At 43.0% G+C, this 23,429-nt stretch overlaps 2 protein-coding genes and 1 long non-coding RNA gene across 5 annotated transcripts in view; 1 reads left to right on the top strand and 2 right to left on the bottom strand.

Annotated features, from left to right (window-relative positions):
• Positions 1 to 7,612, bottom strand: part of LOC135236031 (uncharacterized) — a 42,040-nt gene extending 34,428 nt beyond the window's left edge. The window contains exons 1-2 of one of the 2 annotated variants that reach the window (XR_010324494.1): positions 7,444 to 7,612; positions 478 to 588 (exon numbers count right to left, since the gene is read on the bottom strand). This is a non-coding gene — a long non-coding RNA (uncharacterized LOC135236031). Of the gene's footprint in view, positions 1 to 477; positions 589 to 7,046 lie in introns of both variants that reach the window. The other variant, XR_010324495.1, reaches the window with a different exon arrangement.
• Positions 1 to 13,573, top strand: part of LOC135236030 (G protein-activated inward rectifier potassium channel 2-like) — a 34,049-nt gene extending 20,476 nt beyond the window's left edge. For both annotated transcript variants that reach the window (XM_064302175.1, XM_064302176.1), the window contains exons 3-4: positions 3,219 to 4,142; positions 9,123 to 13,573. In XM_064302175.1, the coding sequence (XP_064158245.1) occupies positions 3,242 to 4,142; positions 9,123 to 9,466 (1,245 nt within the window). In that variant the 5' untranslated portion in view covers positions 3,219 to 3,241 and the 3' untranslated portion in view covers positions 9,467 to 13,573. The remainder of the gene's footprint in view (positions 1 to 3,218; positions 4,143 to 9,122) is intronic.
• Positions 13,574 to 16,155: 2,582 nt separating this feature from the next.
• The window catches only part of LOC135236028 (dual specificity tyrosine-phosphorylation-regulated kinase 1A-like), a 32,146-nt gene continuing 24,872 nt past the window's right edge, over positions 16,156 to 23,429 (bottom strand). The window contains exons 8-11 of the mRNA XM_064302169.1: positions 23,081 to 23,221; positions 22,271 to 22,574; positions 21,374 to 21,498; positions 16,156 to 20,414 (exon numbers count right to left, since the gene is read on the bottom strand). Coding sequence (XP_064158239.1) covers positions 19,803 to 20,414; positions 21,374 to 21,498; positions 22,271 to 22,574; positions 23,081 to 23,221 — 1,182 coding nt within the window. The 3' untranslated portion in view covers positions 16,156 to 19,802. The remainder of the gene's footprint in view (positions 20,415 to 21,373; positions 21,499 to 22,270; positions 22,575 to 23,080; positions 23,222 to 23,429) is intronic.

Consider the following 23,429-nt stretch of genomic DNA (forward strand, 5'->3'; position numbering starts at 1 on the left):
ATTTAAAGGCATTTTGATCAGGAATTTTCCAGAAACATTATTTGTGGCTGTGGAGATCGAGAACGAGGATGAGCTGATCATATTTAATAATTTTATGACAGATGTATAAGCAAACTGCATAAGTTTTCTTAGTAAACCTTTATTTTGTTTTTATTTTGTCTTGGCCTTAGTTTTATCATAGACTTTCATGTCAAATATCCTGGAGGATAGTTTTGCGTTTAAAATTTATAATAGCCACTGCGCTTCAGTTTGCCATTCCATCACAAACCTCCCCGGCTTCATTATTTTGGCTCAAATCGGTTGCATCAGATGTCCTCGGTTACAGTTCGGAACATGAATAGAAATGTAAGAGGTGAAACCAGTAATTACATTCAGCCTCATGAATCGACTGACTGTGTGGAAGCCCACGTCTATAATGCGTTGAGTGTTGTGAGGCTGCAGTGCGAGAGGGACGGGTCTGCTTTTCAGCACTGTTACCTTTATGGAGAGGTCTGTTGCTGTCAGTTGCACCAGCTGTCTCCTCTGGAGCCTGTTTCATCATTCAGGAGCTCTGGGGATTCCTGTGGCCAATGCAGAAGACCCTGGGGACTGGGGAAAAGAAGCTTTAAATTCAGGAAAGTGCTGTAGAGAGACTGCATATGATTGCTTTCATCAGTGTTAAGGACACAAATGGCAGATGGCCTTGCTCTTCTCCCACGCATCCAAAATGGCAAACCATAAATCCATTTGTAATCAAATCTATTTTCATCTAACAGACCATAGCTGATGCTTAAAAGCTTCTATTGGGTTGCACTGCCAATTTGTGACATTGAAAGTTCTTAAAAATTCTAATCCACTCAGAATCTCCTTATGGCTCTTTGGACATGGAAATTTACCCCTTAAGTTGTGCATTCTATATGTCTTCATAGTATTTTGAAACAGATGCAACCCGGCCAAATTTAGCCAATCTACCTTAGCATATCTGATATTACCAGGCAAGATCAGGTTTGGCATTCTGAAGTCATGTGCACCTGCTGGGCATTATTCATGTTGGATGGTATTAATTTGCAGAACAGATGCTGGTATTAGGGGTGGGGAGGAGTGTACACTGAAATAGCTAAAGTGCTCTTTATGGCAGGGATAGTAATCTATTCCATCGGTCTTGACCAGTTTTGGTCTGTGGAGGCCTTCCAGAGCACTTCTTTAAAGGGCACAAAAGAACGGATGACCATTTGCTCATTGTATACATTTCTGAGTCTCGCCTAGCCCCTCTGCTTTGTTTGCTGACTGGATTTTGTGTTTGACCATTTGCTTGTTCTTGACCTAAACTCTCGTGTTGCCTTCTGCTTGCCATATAGAGCTCCGGGTTAGTTAGTGTGTTCCAGCTGGGCTACAAGTCCATCCATCGGAACACAAGTTAGTTTTTTTTGTTTTGTTATTTTTCCTTCATTGTTTTTGAAGGGACTCTGGGTGGAGTTTTAACTCTCCATTGTGGGTACGCTATTCAGGCTTTTGGTTTCAGACTGTGCCCAGTACCCTTTGAAGACTTGCCAATCGTCAGTTAGATTTCGATAGACAGAGAAGGACTGGAGTTACCGGTCGGTTTGCAGTACATTTCCCTTATCATTCATCCTGTTATGGACTGACCATAGACCAGGTCGTAATAGCTACATTAAAACTACAACAAAAGCTGGATTCTGCTAACCACCACTCAAGTTTCCCTAGCCTGCCTGCACGCGACAACGTGAGTAGTTTCAACATTGTGATTTGCTAGCAACTTTTTTAAAGCACATAATCGATTTGAAATTCATGGTCGAGATATTAATGGGTGTAATGTATCCTGTAGAACAATACATGAAACTCTTTTAGGCTTACGTTTACCATAGACTGTATTTTCTGCAAAAAACAAAATCCCCATGGGAAAAATGCATTGGAAATCTGCCGAGGGAACCATGGCGGAAGAAACTTCCGGGTTGGCGGCGCTTTTAGCCTAGGCATGTGAAACAGCAGCACTCTGATTTGTCTGGTGTCTGTATTGTTATCAGCTTCCTGTGAGCAGGCATAGGGGAGGCAGGTTACCTGCACTGTCAGTGGTGTAGGACCTTTCTAGGCATGCTTTTCTAAAGAGGGCTAAATATAGATTTGGACCTGCTCGACTGAGGGTGCCAGGATTGTTCTCTGAAGGTATCTGAAATAAGATCAGCAATTTTACCACCCCCTCACCCTGTGACAAAACCCTGTCACAGAAATACAAGGAGTCGCACAGAAGATTTTAAAGATACAGCAAATGACTTGGGAATTGGCTATGGCAATCATGCCTCATTCTTCCCAAAAGGTCAAATTTGAATCAACCACATGCAAAGGTATTACATATGGGGTGGGGTTTGCCTTCCTCATTGCCTTATTTTTTGAACAAACATTTATGCCCCAGTCCTTTTGAGCAACAAATGCTTATGTTTCCCATCCATGACCACCAAGCAAAAATGTTCACTTAAAAATCAGACCTACAGATTGCCTGTTAGCCAGAATAACCTACTCTGTGTGTTTAAAGCACCAGGAACTGCTGCCTGGTGTAAAGACTGTCACATACACGAGGCATATATCAATGAAAACACTAGCTCTTACTGTCTCTGGGGTGTTTCAACAGGTGACAAGGGGCCTAGAGAAATGCCACTCAATGTTTCTTTTCTGTGAGCCTGGTGAAAATTCTATCCACAATACTGGATTGTTTGGCATGTTGCTGACACAGTATTGTCTCCGTGGGAATATAGGAAATGTTAATTCAGAATTTATATCCATCTCTAATTTATCTGTCAACCTTATAATTAACCATTCTACAATTCAAATATAATTAAACATTCTAAATCTATTATGTATATATACAGATGCTCTTTTTTCTTTTTTTGTGTGCTTAGTTAAAGGCTGAGAAAACATCATGAAAAAAAAAAACGAATTCATCCTCTTGAGTAAATCACCAGTGGTGACCACTGACTCAGTTTTTGTCCCTTGTAAAACTGACCGATCTACTGATACCTTACAGACACACTGAAGGAACATGGTCATTCTTAAATTGACTGATGTTACACTCACAACCATGTCCCAGGCATCCTAGTCACTAGTTTACTAGGAGGACAGCTTCAGATCACCAGGTCCACTTTTCTAAACCGACCTTCCTTGTTTATGCAACAGACCACACAACAGGCTTACATTAATGTGCACCGCGTCTACTCTCTCCTCAGCCCCAGATCCGTGTGAAGACCTGATGGAGCAGGATGTGGAGAGCTCAGTTACCATCAGGCGGCCTAAGCTGCCCAAACAAGCCCGGGAAGATCTGCCCAAGCAGCTGGTGGACAAGAACCAGCCCAAGAGGGAGACCCAGAGGTACGTGCGCAAGGACGGGAAATGCAACGTGCACCACGGCAACGTGCGGGAGACCTACAGATACTTCACAGATATCTTCACCACGCTGGTGGACCTCAAGTGGAGGTTCAACCTCTTCATCTTCGTGCTGGTTTACACGGTCACGTGGCTGTTCTTTGGGTTCATGTGGTGGTTCATAGCCTACGCCCGGGGTGACCTGGAGCACATAGGAGACAGCAAGTGGACTCCTTGTGTCAACAACCTCAACGACTTTGTCACGGCATTCCTGTTCTCTATAGAAACAGAGACTACCATCGGGTATGGCTACAGGGTGATTACAGACAAGTGCCCGGAAGGCATCTTGTTGCTCCTGGTGCAGTCGGTGCTGGGTTCCATCGTAAACGCCTTCATGGTGGGCTGCATGTTTGTGAAGATCTCGCAACCCAAGAAGCGGGCAGAGACCCTGGTCTTCTCCACCAGCGCGGTCGTCTCCATGCGAGACGGCCGACTGTGCCTGATGTTCAGGGTGGGGGACCTGCGGAACTCACACATTGTGGAGGCCTCCATCCGGGCCAAGCTGATCAAGTCCAAGCAGACCAAGGAAGGGGAGTTCATTCCCCTGAATCAGACGGACCTTAACGTGGGCTATGACACCGGTGACGACCGCCTTTTCCTGGTGTCCCCGCTCATTATCTGCCATGAAATCAACCAGCACAGCCCATTCTGGGAGATCTCCAAGGCCACCCTGGAGAAGGAGGAGCTGGAGATTGTGGTCATTCTGGAAGGCATGGTGGAGGCTACAGGTAAGCATTCAGACTAATGTTACTATAGCACAGTGACAGGTTAAGCAACCTTTTAAGTAGAAAAAATGAACAATTAAAGAAACCAAATGTAAGAATCCAGAACCTTCATACATCTGTATGAAAGCTTGCTCCAATGTCCGTTTAAATTCTGCTGTTTTTATTTAATTTATCATCATCATCATCATCCAACATCATCACCTTCACCAATTTCAATATCAACCGTAGATTTCTGAGATAACTGTTGGACTTCTGAGATGACTGTTGGATTCTGTTCAGATGGCCAACAAACAGTGCTGGGACTTGGAGTACTGGGAGTGACATAGCCACTGTATGTGTTTTGGAAATGGTAGAAATAGAGCAGTGTTTATATGCACATAAATTGTTATTGCAGTGCTGTCACAAATCCATGTGCAACAGGTGTGCATAAAAAAAAATAATTTGGTTTTGGTTTTGGTTTATTAATTTGGAAATAAACTAAAACCAGAAAGGCCAATATCCATGGAATCCACTGGGGCTGGTGTCGCATTCAGAAATATTTACTTGATTGTAATACAGTTGTATACTTCTTGTTTCAAATGTTTCAACATGCATTGTTGTGGCCAAGGGATTTAAAATGATCTCTTAAAATTAGATTATGAATCTCAGTCTTTTGATAATTTACAGATTGTCATTGTCTTTCCTCCCCACTAAGGATTATGGGAAATAGCTGTCATTTTTTGACTGCAGAGTGCTTGATTTCTGTTTTGTGAAAAGAATTGGAAAAAGCAACTAAAAACAGTATTAAGAAATATACATATCTGATTTATCATTTTTCTTAATGCTGTGGTTGTCATAGCAATCTCTTTAGTATGATGCATGTTCTGTATCCTCTTTTGTACATAAGCATAGACACCGATCTCACCAGCATATTGTACTTTTCACATACAAATAAATATATCTTATTTGGTTTCAGGTATCAAATAATATTTATGTGAAAGTACAACAGCTGTCATTTTGATGCAGTGCAGAGTCCAAATTACTAAATGAAAAGAAAAGGTATTTGCTCTGTGGAATTAAGTAGAAAGAGTCAAGTGGGAAAATTAGAAGATGAGGTAGTTCCATGGAAAAGTGACTCACTTTATATCACACACACTGTACTTTTAAAAATTAAATGACGTTCTAAGCGGAGCATACCCTCCAGTATAACTAAGAATGGCTTCAAAAAAAGGAGAAATTAGAATAACTGAGTGAAATTTCGGTGGTGGGGATGTAATGCACATCGACAACACTGAAACTCGTCTGCGTTTGGCTGCAAGTGAACAAGTATTTAAATCAGCCCAGGAGTGCTTCAGAAATGTGCAAGACATAGATATGTCAAGCTTTTAACTGATATTTCAATGCAGCAAATAACTGGATTTTGAAATCAGTCAGATTCAATGTGTTTTTTTATGCATTTCTGTCAACTATATTGTGTGCTTTTTTCTGTATACATACTTTATTTGTATATCATGTTGAGTCTGTGCTCTAAGGACTTTCTCCAAACACAGTGTGACTGTAAGGATGCAGGGGCATTTTTTTTCTTTATGACTTTTATGGCAATAGGCAGAATAAGCAGTGCACCATTCAGGAATTTGAGCTGTACATATATAATGACAATAATGGATTGCAGTTATATGAAATATTTCAGGTGTGTGTGTGTGTGTGTATGTGTATGTGGGAGGGGAGGGCATATTACACTAAAAAAACCTCACAATAGTGAGTACTTAAAAGGCTGTAGTCAAAAATAAACTTATAAATTAGCTGAACTGTGAAACATAAATGAGTTTTTTTGGTGAAAAGTTGGTGAAACACCATCTAGGAACACCGTCTAGACATTAATATTACGACTTTTGCTTGCTGGGCTTGGAAATGTATCTTATGTTTTGGATTTATCTAGAGGATAAGGTGGGAGAACTGTCAGAGGGTGGGTGTGAGTGTGGGTGAGAATATGGAGGGGATGGGTTGTAGTGATGTCCGTGGCATCAGCAAACTGGATCCAAATGTAAGCTTACAGTCTGTGAAAATTCATGTGGAAAAAAAGGTTGTGAGCTTAAATAGGAAACACACACAGCTTGGCGTGCCTACTGTACATTAGACTGACGTACACATGACTCTCTCTTTCCACACAGGGAAAGCAGGTCACCGAAAGGTGTTCACTGAGCATAATGACCCCGGGCTCAATATTTTATGAGAGCTGAAAGGGTTTCTCGCTGGAAGTACAGCTGAGTAAATGGAAGCGGTCTCCACTTTTTTTTCCCCGGCAGATAGGTTGAACCATGTGTCATTATTTCTTCAGTTTATAGCCAAATGCTCCCCTTTCAATCAGCTTCTCTTAAAAACATTGTATAACTGAGCATATACTAGACATTCTAAACCTTTCACATAGTTTTCATGGGTATTGAATTTCTTAAATACTTCAACAACAACATGATTCTGCTAATGGCTTTGGTTTGCCTGTGAGAATATTCAGGTTTGCATTGCCTTTCACAAATGTCTTTAATATATTGTTTCAAAGAATAACCAAAACATGGAAAGTACATTTTTGTCTCAAGCATGTGGCCTTTTTCAGACAAAGCACTGCATTTCAGAAGCGCGTACACCAAAACTGCAAGTGTGGTTTTATATTTAAAGTGAAATTTGCAAGAACAGTTTTTATTGAGTCTGTAATAATGCATTGCATATTACAATTTTATCTGCTAAAATTGCATGTAAATTTAGCTTCACCTGTGGAGCACTTGCATGCCCATCACCCATGTAGTTGGATAAGATCTGTCCAAACTAGGATCCTAAAAGGAATTATTTAATTGTTAAATAAAGTTACTTTTAGGAAAATCTTCCTCTAAAATGAATCATTGACATCAATACTAATGCAGATGTGACATTTACCTGTATTTGTTCTACATATGTGGCCCAAATTCAAAGGTGAAACGTCTGTGTCACGCCAGTAGGACACCCCTGGGAGGGAGATGTGGCAGTTTCGGGAAACACTATTGGTTGCCGCATGGAGAGAGCGCGCACCAACTCAAACACGAAATAAAATAAACTAACACCTTCACCCTTCCCCCTCATGGGTTCCAGGCAAAAACAATGAACTAAAACAACAAATTAAAATAACAAAAGCAAAATAATTTAACAAAAACCGAAAGCTTTTCAGCCCACTTCCCATTCATTTACGCTCTCTCGGATGGATACTTCATCCCCGATCTCAGACACCAACTGGGAAAACGTACTTTTAAACCATGGACTGATTCATAATTATATCCAGGTGTGTGCCCCTACTTACCCAGTAGGCGTGGTCTTCCAATTGCCCCGATACTCCCTCACAAACCAAGCTCTGCCACAGTTTGCAGCTAGGGGCACTATGTAGAATACAGCCGGTCTGCTGAAAGCGTTGAGCAGAGAACACACAACACCATGCTGCTACGCTGAAACACCAGCTGCTCGGTTGGGCTTCAACATTTCTGTGACAGGGCTCGGTTTGCAGGAGGAATTCGGGGCAATTAGAGGAACACGCCTACTGGTTAAGTAGGGGCACACCTGGATGATGTTACGAATCAGTCCAGGATTAGTGCTTTTTTCCACAGTAGGCTGAGACCAAGATCCCCACAATGGCAAGAGAAAGTGAGAGAGCGAGAACGTACAGGCTGCGGAAAAGGCTGAAAAGTGACCGTGAATAATTTCATTTATTTTGTCTTTGTTGTTTTAGTGTACTGTTTTTGCCCAGATCCTGTGTAGTAGGCGTGGTCCTCTAATTGCCCTGAATTCCTCCCGCAAACCGAGCCCTGCCACAATTTCATTTCATTTTTTTCTTTCTATATTCAGCCTTACTACAGAATTATTGTACATACAGTACAGCAATATTTTGTATGACTCATGAATGTAATTTCCTCATTCAATAATCTGCATATATTTGGAACATATCCATAATGTATAATATCCATATAATATAAAGCATATTGGCTGCTTTATAAATGGATTCTAATTTAATAATTTTTCATTTGGCTAATATCAAATGATTAAAATGTTATGTTTTTCTGGTTGTCTCTCAAATGTGTCATTCCTTCATGCTAATGTGAGTCCCCACATCTCAGTAGAATGGGGTTAGGGTTATATTAATCTACTAAACAGCAGAACAGGTACTGAAGCTCAGCATTAACCTTTTATGTCAGTTTATATTCTTATTTTCTTTTTAATGTTCTCTGCAGTTTTATTGTTCACTATTCCCTTGTGTTTAGAGCACAGATGAAGTCTGTTCAGAATTATTCCCGTAACATAACGCACGGCCATCTGCTGATCTTATTTTTAGTCTCAAATGCTCTCCACGATGAGCAAATAATGGCCTTGGTACGAAACCTGATCATTCTCGATCATTACCTAACAAAGCGAACACAATCCTCAACATCGACAGTAGAAAATGTACATTTGCTGGGAAATATGTGCACTGTAAAACCTGTGTGGGCATCTTACTTTCATTCAGTATTTCTGTTACTCATCTTTAAGACAATGAAACTGCACAACACTGCTTATCTCGGCATTTGGCAACTTCAGTCCTTGTGGCTAACTTGTGTTTCGGTCATGTATGTCCTTTGTAAGATTTTAACTGGACATTTCCAAGTCAGCCACAATTGAAGTTGTCTAGGCTGTCACATCGAAATAAATAAAAGCTTCTTTGAGATCGTCATTGTTGTGCTGTCAGAATCACAGTGCTTTTAAACTTTCCAGCTTTATTGGACAGGACAGTGTAGAGAGACAGGAAGGGTGAGGAGGAGAGACGTGCGACAAAGGTCACGCGGTTGGACTCGAACCACCAATGTCGTGGCTCGTAACGAGCAAGTGGACAGTGCTCCACAGGCTGCGCCACGAGACACCCCAAGCTTTCCGGTCTCTCTGGTGTGTGAAATGGAGCTCATGTCGGATTAGAGATGACTCAGGTGTTCGCTCTCCTTCGCTCTCTCTCCGCAGGCATGACCTGCCAGGCCCGGAGCTCCTACGTGACGAGCGAGATCAAGTGGGGCTACCGCTTCACGCCGGTGCTGACCCTGGAGGACGGCTTCTACGAGGTGGACTACAACAGCTTCCACGATGTGTACGAGACCAACACCCCGGCCTGCAGCGCCCGGGAGCTGGCCGAAATGACCGCGCGCGCCCGGCTGCCCCTCTCCTGGTCCCTGGCCAGCAAGCTGAACCAGCACGCCGCGTTCGACACGGCCAAACCGCAGCCGGAGACCGCCGTCCGGGGCTCCCACGGTAACGAGGACAAGACGGAGAGGAACGGCGACATCGGCAACGTGGAGTCCAAACTGTAATAGCTTTGTATGAGCTGAGAGTGGGGTGGGCTGGGCTGGGCTGGGCTGGGCTGTGGGGTCTCTCCACCATCAGCACAATAGATCAGCATGCGGGGAGGGGGGGGGTGTACGAGCTAAATGCTTAAGATGAAGCAGAGCAGACCCAGGGACATTCTGCCCCCCGACAGCCCCCACCCCAAAGAAAAAATGAAGCCAGCAGGACATGAAAACTGGGGTGACCGCATGCTTTGATATTTTTTTTCTTTAACCAATTGACTGCATTTTAATTGTTTTTTTAAATGAAATATTTGCATATATATATACATATATATATATATATGCTCCAGAGAATTTGCCTTTGTATTTTTTGTACATACTGAAGTATTTGTTCCAAACCAATGGCAGTCGTGGCAGATGTGTGAAAGAATGTGAGGTTAATTCATATTAAGTCAACAAGACAAAAGGGTCAGCTCTGTGTGTCTGCCTCACTGTATGCAGTGTTGAGGATTATCTTTACAATGGCTTTTACAATATGAATACAAGCATGTACCAAAACCTGCTGCAGCTCTATATAATATCCGCAAAAAAAAAAGAAGATACAATCAATTTGCAAGACATGAATTCTCTGTGTTGAATGCAGACACAGCTGAGGATAATCTTGTCTGACTCTGGCTGTGCACGATGCTTTGTACTGCACTCAGGTCATGTGACCAGGTGACCAGGTCCCTGTTACACCTCAGGCATTCAATGACTTCATTATAGGCCGCAGCTTCTACCTTTCTGCCGTTTACTTGACTCCTGTAAGGTCAGAGGCATTGTGCCATACCTTTTAAAGTTTCTCTCAGCGGAACGGTATGGGGAGTTTATTTGAATATAGCAGACCTGGCTGAAATACGTATTTGTTTTGGATTCAAATACTTTTCTGTGCTCTGTTGATCTTGCCTGGTGTCATTGAGCCTGCCAATATGACCAAGAGGCGGGGTTTGCACTTTCTGAGAGTATTTCATTGGTTCCAATACACCAGACAAGATCAGTAAAGCGCAGAAAAGTATTTGAATCTAAAACAAATATGTATTTGACCCAGGTCTGGAATGTAGCCACAGGTGTTTTGTGAAAAAGGAGTTTCACTTCTATTTGTTTATTTTTAGCTTTGACTCTTTTCTGTAATTGTGCATGGCCATGTGGGTTTCAATATAACTGCACAAGAAAAAAATTCTGTCTGTACTCTGCAAAAATAAGGCACTGAGGTCTAGTAAAAACTATCTATGATTCAACAATTTCACAGCAAAATGTCTATTTCATCCTAATTAAGCAGTATAGATTAATCAAATAAGTTGAAGTCTGGCACCTTGAAAAGTAAAACCATGCATTACGTATGCTCTGTTCAGACTTGTCGTCTGTAGGGAAGAGCCATACATCTTGATAAATTACATCACCACCAGGACATTGTTAATCTGAACATCGTCTTGTTTTCTAGTGGACGGATATGTCCTTTGAAAGAGAGAGCGAGAAAAAAACTGCAAAAGTGGGCTCAGTTTATTTAAAAAAACTTACTATTGCTAAGAATCAATTAGACATATTCCTGCCTGACTCAGAAGCACAGCCATTGCTGAAGTCACACTGTTCTTAAGCCACCAAATGACTGCCAGAAGGCCTCTGTCATGTTAGCTATTGGCCAAAGTGCAGCAGACGGTGCACCTTTAGTGATTAGGCCCAAGCTGGGGCCCAAGCTCAGAGCACACAGAGAAAGGAAAACAGAACAATGAGTAGCAGTGATAATCTTTTTCAGAATGAAGTATTCTGTGAGTATTTCACAGATCTTACATGCAACAAAACTAGTATATTGTGGCAAAACCTTCCAGAAAAAGATTTCACAGTGGAGTAATGGTTTTGTGTGTATAAGTTTAATATGCTAAAAACGTAAAATGTTGCAATTTGGTTGCCGCACATCCAGACACTTTTTGTGAAGCTTACCTGTAATTGTATGTCCAGACATACACTGGGAGACAATCAAGACATTATTTTAATGTGTAAATTGTTCAGTTCTTTAGTTATGTTCCTGTTGCTTTTATTTGAATTTTATATACATATTCACATATTTAAAAATCAAATATATTTAAGTACATATTTATTTTAGTTTTTTGTTGTTAAATGTTGCACGACTTGTTCATTGCACTACTTGGCATCCATAGAGGTAATGATCAAAGAGAGACATTGTAATTAGTTTTTTTTATTGCATTATATCATGTTAAGTAGTATGCACAAAAGGGGTGGGTATCTAATTAGCTAATAACGCAAAGTGACACCATACCAGCACAACATGCTTTATAAAAGGGCATTTAAAAAAAATTATTTTAAGCTGTGCATTATTCACAGCTCAAAAATAGATGCTTCTCCAAATCATTCATACTTCCATCTATGTTGCGATAGATTACATGCATCTCTAACACTCCTCTATAATTTGCAAACAAGGATATCCTACAGAATACCTACCTTAGGAGATAATGAGATATGATTACATAGCAATCACTGCATTTTGTGGTCAATATATTTTTGTTTTCCTTACTACATAATGGATAATACTTGAGATTCAGTATTTCTTTATAAGAGATTCATAACTCACTCGTGGGAACAAATAAAAATTGATATAAAAAAAGAAAATGTCCTGAAAAAAAATAATACTTTATATACTGTTTACCATACGACTGATAGAACCCAGCTGTTTATCTGCAGAGGTGTTCTGCACACAGTTTGCCATATGTGCCATAAGGAGGCTAGGCTAACCTAGGCCTTCACATACTTCCTGCTATCATTTCTCTCTTTATTTATGGGGGTTATTGCTTACGGGATTCCGTTTATTTCAAAGGATAGTAATGCATGAAAGACTGATAGCAAATTGAGGACATACACAGTAAAAATCAGCTGGAGCGTACAAAAATGAATGTAATTTAATCGTAGCTAACATTCAAGAAAGAGCTGAACCATATTGAGAGAAATAGGCTCTGACTTGTGATTGGTCCATGTTTTTAAAGCTGGCAGTACAATATTCCCACTGTTTCCATGTAAACTGAATTTCTCCATTTTGCAGAAAATTAATATTATACTAATTATACATTTGCTGTAAAATATATTTAGTCAGATTTATGCTCACTGTAATAGTATATAGTCATTTTTGGACATGCTTTAGCCTCTGCCCTGTTCTGCACTGGCAGAAGTTTTATTTGGCAATGTTTGGGTTATCAGGTTTGCCGGAAATTTAGTTTCTTTTAATCTCTCCGTGTTCCAGTGAAGATCATTTTGTCTCACATTAGCCTCCCCTGTGGGGAGTAAAACTGAGACAACGGAGCAATATGGCGGCGACACCGTTCATTTAATGAGTTTTCAAATGAGCTCCTTCCCCGCTTGAACTCGGGAAACCGAGTCGTAATTTGCAGTTCGGAATTCACTGGAAGATTGTAATTCAGGGGCGCTATCCTGGGATCACAATGGAGCCGGACGTGTAAAGAAACAATCATATCGGATAATCGTAAAATGATTTTATGCTCCGGCTGCTGGTTCATGCTCTGTCAGATGGTTTATACTCTAAAAGATGGTTTGTACTCTGACAGATCATTACGTGCATTCCCTTTTGAACTCTCAGACATACAGGGCACAATTGACAGATTATTATGCTTTCAATAAGTAAACAGAATAAACTGCCATTTTTTTAAATACATGATTTAAAATCACACAATGCACTGTAAATTCTTTTTTTTCTCTCAAAAATCAATTTAGTTTTTCTTACATGGTATGTTTGTTTTTATTAGTCTTATTCTATGTATACAATCTTATTCTCATGAGAAATACTACTGACATCAGCACTAAGTTTTATGTAATAAATCTACAAGTCTTTTTTGCTTCACAGCACAGTGAAAACCTACGGATCTGGAGAATACATTTTCAGAGACTACATACGTGATATACATGTAACAACGTGAGAGTCATTTCACTGTTGGTTTCAGTGTCCTAATTATGTTAGTTTTGGAATTCTGAGCTATGTATCAGTCTTTAATTAATATATATTTTTCCCACATCCTTTCACAGCACAATGCAAATAAAATGACCAACTTTTCTCACAAACCATAGAAATGTCTACCTGTAATTCTGGTCTCTCATGATTGTTCATTTTTCAATATTCATTCAGCATTATGTGCATTTTTTTAGACACTGAAATCTGAGTGATCTAAACCACAAAAAGTTTTTACCCAAATATAGCCTGAATGCTCCTTCATATTCTGTTTATTTTCAAAATGACCTTCATCAACCGTATTCCTTGTTTTAATGATATCCTCTGTCAAATAGATTCATATTGCACATGCGTATAACTAGTTTTCCCGGACCGTTTTGTTGGTGGATGACGATGAACAGTCTGTAAACTCTGGCGTGGGATGCGTGCCTAAGATCCGCACGCGAGTCAGCAGCGGTTATTTTCAGTTCGTCTGTGCACGAGCAGAACGAAAGCATGCTTTACATGAAAGCACATTAACTGTACAAAACAAAAAAGTATTATAGTGGTAAGTTTTTCAATAAATAGATGTTTAAATAAGTTTGATTCGCTTTGTTCCACAATGCAGATAAGCAACAGCTGTCCAGATCTTTATCGTTTACAGTGTTCGATTACGCACTGGTGAGTAATTCGGTATAAATGTCACCTATATTCACTTTAATAATTAATGAAGATATTATTCCATGATAATGTTTAAATGCCCTTTTTAGAGTCTACATGGAAAAGGAAGACCCAATGCAATTATAGTCATAACAAATAGTGCAGTGGAGCACACTCTGGTGGACTAACGGTATATTGCACAAGATATGACGACACTGAATGAAACTTACACTCACCGGCCACTTCATTAGGTACACCTTGCTAGTACCGGGTTGGTCTTCTGCTGCTGTAGCCCATCTGCTTCAAGGTTCGACATGTTGTGCGTTCAGAGATGCTCTTCTGCATACCTTGGTTGTAACGAGTGGTTATTTGAGTTACTGTTGCCTTTCTATCAGCTCGAACCAGTCTGGCCATTCTCCTCTGACCTCTGCTATCAACAAGATATTTTCGCCCAGAGAACTGCCGCTCGCTTGATTTTCTCTCTCTTTCGGACCATTCTCTGTAAACTCTAGAGATGGTTGTGGGTGAAAATCCTACTATATCAGCTGACACACTCAAACCAGCCCCCCATTCTGATGCTTGGTTTGAACTTCAGCAGATCAACTTGACCATGTCTACATGCCTAAATGCATTGAGTTGCTGTCACGTGATTGGCTGATTAGATATTTGCGTTAACGAGCAGGAACAGGTGTACCTAATAAAGTGGCCGGTGAGTGTCTCCTATCACTTTCAAAACAGTCTTATTTTGTAACAAATGTAGCTGACTGCATAGCAAAGCCGTTTTAAAAGTTTTAAATTTCCCCTCCACATCGACCGATATAACACAAAATGACACCATGTCTGAACGCACATAATAAGGACAGTGTACAAAAGATCCATTACACACTTCATGCGTTTACCATATGCTTACCATTCAACTAGAGGCCCTTACTGCCTCACATATACAACACAAAGATTGCAACTGGAACCATCTCTGTTTGGCAAAGGATTTAAACAAGCGCTTAGCTGCTACTGGTTGGGAATGCAATTTGAGAACACTGTTCCACACTGTTGCCATCTGCTGGTTATGGCTGGAATTGCATTTTTTATTGCTCAATGTCCCAGATAAAGGCACTGCTAGCACTCCTAAAAAGGCAGAGGCCCAATACATTTGGCTAATGGGCTTTCATGTTCACTTCCTTACTATATTCACTTATTAGACTTAAGTGATATCTGTCTAAATGTACTCCAGCCCAAAGCAACTTCACTTCTTGAAATAAGTAGTGAGTCAAAACTGTCACTGATATGGAACAACAGATTCAGGGGAAGATTTACTCTGTATTTGCACTTCCGCACTTCAGGGAAGAGAGAAACCGTTGACGACACACAACAGTTGGCCACTCGTTGTTTTGTGCATCTTCAGTCTCTGATTGGTTAAAAACTAAGTAGCGCACAGTGTTTCAAGAACAGCACTACTTCAGTCTTCACATGCTCTGGAGAGTTCTAGATTACTTCACAGTAGCACTGGGTTTAGGGAATTTGAATTTAAAACAGACACTAAGTGATATCAAGAGGTAGCTGTTAGCTTAAAAATAATTCATTTCAAAAGATAAAGCCCTAGTACTAGAACAGGCTGAGTAAATCAAACTTGAAAAAATAAAAAATGGGAAATGATTGAGAACTTTCCAGGGAGTCCTTGCAGGTAATTGGATCACTTTATCAATCTTCTATAAAATAACAATAAAATAAATACTAAAAATAAGTGCAGGGGGGCATTGACATTTCTGAAGATTTTGAGACTTGCCAGATACCAATATTCTACCGATCTCCCCCCACACTCCTACTTGCTGAGGGAACAGGATTCCTCCTAATATTTAAGTGTCGGCTTTAACAGGTCCTTATAATGCTCCAATGTCCAAAGTTAAAATCTGTGAATGCTTTATTTGCTGCATAAGGAGATGGCCTATGACATCTTTCCCTGCTCAGTGTTCTGCTGATTATGATTTCCTGGGCATTTTCTATCCAAAAGCATTGTGAGAGTTAAGAGAGAAAGAGACAGCAGACACAGTAAAGGCTCGAAACCATGTTAATTAACTTCTTTTTTATATATCATACATAAGACTGCTTGAATATAATACAAAGGGCATCATCATATACACAGCAAAGCCTTGACTAGATCGTACGATCTGTGGACACAGGTGCTTCGCCTTATACCATGCTGTTCAGCTTTACAGTGCAGGTCAGACATCCTGTAACCAAACCGTGTAGTCAACCATTCAAAACCGGACCGGGGTGGGGGGGGGGTGGGGGGGGGACAAAGCATATCGGAAAGAAAAAAGAAAATAAAAATCCAAAGAGCAGTTTCTTTTTTTTTCTTCTTAAAATGAAAAAGAATGAAGAATCTGACATTTCTTTATACCGTGTGGCCAAAGAAGTCGACAAAGCACAGACTATACATAGTCTAGATGGTTGTGCGCACCAAATAAGTGTACGATGATCGGACGTAAAAATGGCCCCACGTTTGAAGCTTGCACTAAGTTCTTTATAAACAACAACAACGGAAAAGAAAAGGCTAACAGGTTCATTGAGAAACATGCACACGCAATACCCTGTCTGAAGTACTTTTAAGGTAAGGAGGTCTAGTGTTTTCCTGTTTCAAAACTCGACACTTGAACATTGTACAGCCGTTGTCAACTTGCCCGGAAGCAACGTTTCCCCGTAAACTAAAAGTCACAGAATTCCTTCCACTGAATAGCACCCACACTGACAACAACGCAATCAAAATACCAGCAGGAGAAATGTGGTGAGTTCTTAACTTCCTTTATTAAAAATATATATATATAATATATATAAATAGGTACATAAATTCTATTTTTACTATTAAAATCTTGTGTGTGTGTGTGAGTGTGTGTGTGTGTGTGCGCACGTGTGTGTGTGTGTGTGGGAAGAAAGGCAGGGGTGAAACCTTAATACTTGAAGAGCCGATCTGAGTATAAGCTTTCTCCTTAAAATGTTGCTCAGGTTCATAAATCCCTCACGCTGTAATTTTTTGTTACTTTTTAAAATTGTAATATTGTAGTATGAAGCACAAGACTATTATTTTATTTTTTTTAATTTCTCAACTAGGAAAAATGACCTGACTACTCACAAAAACTATGGTGAATTGTTGATACATTTCCCATGAAATGGCAGCCAAGCCAAGTGGTGTTCTGTGGGTGAGCGCACCATGCAAGATTCGCCCCCTGTAGTACGTAAGCAAGTCTGTGGCAGCATTTACAAACTTGATTCGAGGACTATGATCAAACTAAAATTTTTTTTAACAGTAGTATGCTAAAACATACTAATCCGTCACAGGGAGGGAGGGAGGGGGGGAGGTTTTGAATTATTAGAACTTAACGTAGTTTAACGTCCCTAAACTTCCTGGATGGGTCATTATTGTAATGGTCCGCGTGGAATCACCAAGCTCATATTGACACAGTTTTCTTTTCGGAAATAAGCGAAGGAGATATTTTCTTCAGACGTGTTAACTGAGTGGATTAAGTTTTGCATGACAGGCTTTTTAGAACCTACCATTTCCCAACTTAAGAACTGTCAAGCTGGAAGTTGGACTTTATAAAATGTTATGAAAATTCGGGAGGACACTGGCTTCTCGAGCTATAGTGTTGCAAATGACCAATTACGTATTTAAAAGTACAGGGGATTTAAACAGTGGGCTGTGGCAAATTGCTCTAATGCAGGACTTGTCACCACTGGTCATGCTCAGGATAAAATGGCTTTCATCATCATCATCATCATGGAACAAGCTGTTTTTGGACATATAGTCTTTAAACTTCAATGATATCTTAACTGTGTCTAGATTCTAAGATGTACGCTGGAAGTCTATTTGAGGCTTCAGGAACTCTCTCTAAAATTCACCAGTTCGCACTGAAAAAAAGTGACTTTAAAATGGCTTGATAAAACCACAGCATTTCATTTACAGCGTAGTTCTTCTTGCCCGGACTAGTCAGCCATTATTATTACGGAATTCCAGAGCCTGCAGAGTAACAGCCAGTTCCTCCACTTGCCCATAAAAACAATGTTCTACAAATAGACCACATTTGTGTTTCATTTTTTTTTTGTTTTTGTTTTTTTGGGAGGGGGCGCAAACTGATTCAACCGATTACATCCAGGATACAGCTAACAGTAAAATGCATGGAGTTAAACAGCGTGGGCTTCTACTAAAGCAAGTGGCACAGCCATTTTGTACGGACGGTTGGAAGGGTGAAGAGGAAACGAACGCCATTTTCGATAAACCTTGTGTCAAAGTGCAGAACTGCTACATTATTGGTTACAGACATCTATGTGCTAAAAAAAGAACAGCTTTGGTACAATAAATTACCCAAAGGGGAAAAACCATTTTTTGTTATATACTTCACAGCATAATTGTGAGGGGGATAGAAGCAGTCGTGTAAAAATTTCTGCATTTTTAAATGTTCAAAATGAAGAGGACCTTTTGTGCAGATGCTCTGATGGGTGGGGGGTGGGGAAACTACATGCTGAGGGGAAGTAAGCAAAGAGAAATAAGCATGTCAGTAGCAGGACGGACCACAGTCGTAGACTCCCATCTATCGCGCCTCTCTAGTTCTGTGACCTTCCAGGTTATTTGAGCCGGCGTGTTTAGGACACGCGTGTGAACTTACCGGGACCCCCGCGATCGCGGGGGGCCACAAAAAAAGTGATACATCTTTAAAAGAAAGGCCTCTTAAAATCACCGTTCTCAAACACACCCCTTTCCCCCGGTCATTTCCTTCTCTCAGTAAAGAATTAAGGGCAGTGTAAAGATAAAAATAGAGGAAAGCTTCTTTCTTTCTTTTTCTTTTTTTTTGAATAATTATTCAAATAATAGTCCAGTTTTTTTTCCCCCGTTCAGAATCCAATACTCATAAGGCCAAAGGGTTATCTGAATAGACAGCCGCTGCCTGACATCCCTAGTGTTTGGGCCGCGACGGACAACCACCGGGGTTGTTCTTCAGTGCGTCTCCTTGGTACGGGGCCCGGAGAGTCCCAGCATGCCCGGCGTCCGGAGAGCGCTGCGTCCGCGCTCCCTTTCCCCCTCCGGGAGTCCGGCTCCGCCCCCAAAGCGCCCCCGCCTCCGCCCCCCCCCCCTGCAAAGAGCAACGCCGGACCGACGCCACCGCCGCTGCGAGCGCTTCCTTCCTCCTCGTCACGCTACGGGATTGTGGGAACACAACTGCAATGGGTTAACTACTGGGTGCCACTGTAATGCGATGTGAACTCAACCGGTTGAAGTGTGAGGATGTAACAGCATTCTGAGATCAACGACAAATCGGCTGAACAGCAATCGCTGTCTAAACCACAGGTAGTACCGACACAGAGCGCTTGCCGCTAATGAGATGGATCTCATTCAGGCGTGTCATAACTGGTGAAATGGATGATGGGTGCTGTAGTCCTTTTTTCCCCCCGAAGTACACACTCGGCAAGTCTACTTATTCTGCTCGTGACCGACAAAATAAGGGAGGAACGGAGTGATGGCGGATGAATGAAAAAGGGCTGTGTACTGCGGTAGCGGCTCGGCGATCCCTCTCCCTTCTGAAGTAAGCAGCATTTTGATCTCTATGCACTTCTCTTTGAAAAACACCACCTTGAAAAATACACACGGGTGGGTGGGGGGGTAGGAGGGAGGAGGGAGGGCGGGGGAGGGGGGAAAAAACAACAAACCCATCGTCAGCTTAGTCACGAGCTGGCCACCGAGCTGGGCTGAACGCAGACGCCAGTCATGGGAGACTCCTCCCTGTCCATCCCCTGCCTCATGCTCAGGTGGGCCTCCGCGATGTAGTGGGCGGTCCCCGCGTTGGCGGCCAGCGGGAACGCCTGGTGCCCCGCCATGCCAGTCTCTTGGCGGGGGTTGGTGAAGGCGCCCAGCCCCATGCCCATGCCCACACCGCCGCCGTTCTGGCCCAGGTCCAAGGCGTGGGCGCCCACGGGGCGGCTCTGGTAGGCCTGGTTGCCCTGGTTCCCGGTGGAAGAGGAGGACGTGGAGGACGAGGAGGCGGAGGAAGACAGGGAGGTCATGGACAGGTGCCCGTGCGCCACCTCCATGGAGTCCTGGGTGGAGGCGCTGCTCGTGGGGGAGTTGTAGAGGCGCGGGCGGGGTCGCATGGCCAGGCCCGGCCCGTGCGGGTGGTGGTGGAGGTGGGCGTGGGGGTGGTGGTGCGGGTGTAGCGCCTTGGGCTGCTGCGGAGGCACGTGGAAGGTGGTCTCCTGCACTGGGTGCGTCTCCACGGTGACCGGCTCCGATCCCACCCCGCCGGTCCACACCCCGGGCGGAGGGTACGGCTGTCTCACCTGCCGATCCCAGGGGCAAAACAGGACGGATGAGACACGGAGCAGAGCGGCCCTGGCTTACATTCCCCCTCAGTACACAGAGACTCAACGAAACACCCCACACCTTCCCAACATCACAACAAGGCAACATCGTTAGGTACAAACAAACAGCCCGCTCCTCAATATAGCAAATCATGTGGCTGAAATTCAATGCAGCAAACATACATTTAACACAAAATGACACAAAAACCTCCACAACTACAGTAGGTACAAATTTTCAGCAGGTATCAAATTTTTCTGCATTTACTGTGTCCACCCTTTGCCTTAATTACAGCTTCCGTTCTTTTTGGGAAACTAGCTTTGAGTTCTTCACAAGAATCTGCAGGGATATTTTTCAATATTTTCTTGTAAACATCGCCAAAGTTCAGTCTTAAAAGTAGGTTGCATTTTCTGCTTCTCTTGACCCAAGCAATCCCTAACACATTCAAAGATGTTAAGGCCTGGACCCTGGGGTGCATAGTGTTAGGCAGGCACCAGTCATCCGGTCATTTTGACTGGAACTTTGAAAAAATGAAAGGCTGCGTTTCTCTGTACGGGTCAAAATGACCAGTTGACTAGTCAAACGACTCAAATGCATTAACTTATGATACTATAAATATTAGTAATTTATTATATTGAAATTCGCTATTTGACATGAAATAATTCATTAACTGCTGTTAACTTTTCGGCAGATATGCGTTTGCCGTGTTATAATATGCCGCAGGCAGGGTTCAGATTATCGTTGACTGCGGGGGAGTCCCGCCCCCCCCGTTAACCAAAATTGGAAAAGCTGTCCCATAAGCAATTCTGTACAACAAAATGCACCGATTCCACAAAAGGAATCGATGTTCTTTCCTGAACAAAGCAGCTGCCCTCGTGGTCACTGTCATATCCAGCAGCTTAGAGCTGGAGAGGCGGTTACGCGGCTGGGCGGGGCTGACCTGCGGGCAGAGGTTGTCACAGTCTATGGCTGGCACCGCCGCGCTGAAGCGTCCTCCGCTGTGCCGGTGCTGATGCGTCGGGTCGGACCGCGCCCGACCGCCCGTGCTCATGCCAGAGGAACCTCCTGCAGGGAGACGGACGACAGCTCGCTCACCCAGAGTTCAGCACAAAGCCCTGACAGCGAGCTCAGCCCACAGGCACAGGGAAAGAGAGGAATCACGACCGTAAACACTGCCTCCAATGCACAAAGCCAGGCTTTCACCAATTACCGAATGGAGCAGGGATATAAATAATACAGTATAACCGGCGGTATGAGAGTTTAAGGTCTTTGCTTGGCGGAAACCGCATGTGCACATTGGGCTAGGCTCATCCAGCTTACGGTCGATCCTAGGTTTTCACATTTGCGGTTTCTCAGTATTTACCTCCCACCTCTAGGGGTACACCGTTTCTCTTCCGCCTAATGTATGCACTTGCCTTCTCACTGTAAGCCACTCTGGGTAAGAGCATGGCTCAAATGCTTGTAATGTAATTTTAAGTAAAGTAACGTTATGCACAATTGACCAAAGCCGGAAAAGCCAGGCACATGCGGCTCGTTCTGCAAAACCACTGTGGGAGTTTTCATGCACCCCACCATCGACTAATGAGTCCTGCTAGTGCCGAATGTGACCGGCAACTCTGCAAGGGCAGCACACGGTTGGCCCACGGAAGGTTTCTGTTCAATAGGGGGCGCCTGCGCTTGACCCAAGCCAACAGCAGACGAAGAACCAGCCAGCTCAGAGTGAACAGAGCAGAAACCTAGCGCTGGAGGAGAGCGTGGAGCGTGTGCCTGTCTGTGCTCTACCGAGCCGCCGGGGCGCGGTCGGACGGGCGCGCGCAGACGCAGGCAGAGGCAGTACCGGAGCTGGAGGACGTGCTGGACGTGGTTCCCGAGGACTGCGACTGCTCCAGCGCGGGGCTGGTGGACACGCTGCTGCTCGTGTTGGTCCCCTCGTCCGCCGTCTTCTTGAAGAAGCTGTGCTGCAGGGCGTAGTACGGCTGGATGCGGCTCTTGGGGTCGTAGTCCAGCATTCGTAAGATGAGGTCCTTGAATTTCAAGTAGTCTGCTACGGCGTGGCCCGACTCCCCGGCCCGACGCCCCCCCGGGCCCCCGGCCTCCACCCCCAGGACGGTGTGGAGTTTTCGGGAGGCCGGCGGTTTATACTGCGCGGGGCGGAACGGAGACAGGGCGTCAGTGGCACAGTGAGGGTGAGGGATTCTAAACTACAATCCCCACAATGCTGAGCCACCGTAAAAACTACACACACACACTACTGAATGAACCCCTCCCCTGCCTCCCCTCCCCTACAGTCATTCATTTAGACCAGGGATAACTCCTTCCTGGAGGGCTGCAGTGCCTGCAGGAATTTGTAGTTTCCCTTCAATCAGCAGCCAAGTAAGGCCTTGAGAATAAGGTGTGTGGGCTCTTCAGGAAATCAATGACTTCAAATAATCACTTGAGCTGAAACACATGGAGAACCAGCAGACACTGCAGCCCTCTAGAACTGGCGTTTGACACCCCTGATTTAGACCCCGCACCGTGTGCTAGACGGTCTTACAAACAACTCCTACAAATTGAAAACTATTCTCACAAGAATGACTGAGCTTCTCCCCTTTTACAAAACCGGCCGTCCCCCCTGCTTCCCACAACAGCACTTTCTAAAGCTTACCCTTTTGCCATCTTTGGTCTTCTTAACACCCCATGTGCCGTCTGACAATCTCTCAAAGAATTTCCTGGCTTTGGGCGCCAGGTCCATTATGTGATTGGGAGGGATACCAAGAACTTCAACTATTTTATTCATTTGATCCACCTGAAAACAAACACAAATAACCACATTAAAGAAATGATCATGTTGAACTAGTTCCCAAAGTTAAACCGTTCCAGTGTGTTAGGCAGGGAGGCCATGTATGTTATCCTGGATTGTCCTGGACCCGGAAATAGTTTATAATAATCATAATATAAATTTCACGCTAGCATTACCAAAAAGTTGCTAGATATCCCATACTGAATTTAAAAGC

This window comes from Anguilla rostrata, chromosome 12 (genome assembly GCF_018555375.3).
Source record: "Anguilla rostrata isolate EN2019 chromosome 12, ASM1855537v3, whole genome shotgun sequence".
NCBI classification, from domain to species: domain Eukaryota; kingdom Metazoa; phylum Chordata; class Actinopteri; order Anguilliformes; family Anguillidae; genus Anguilla; species Anguilla rostrata.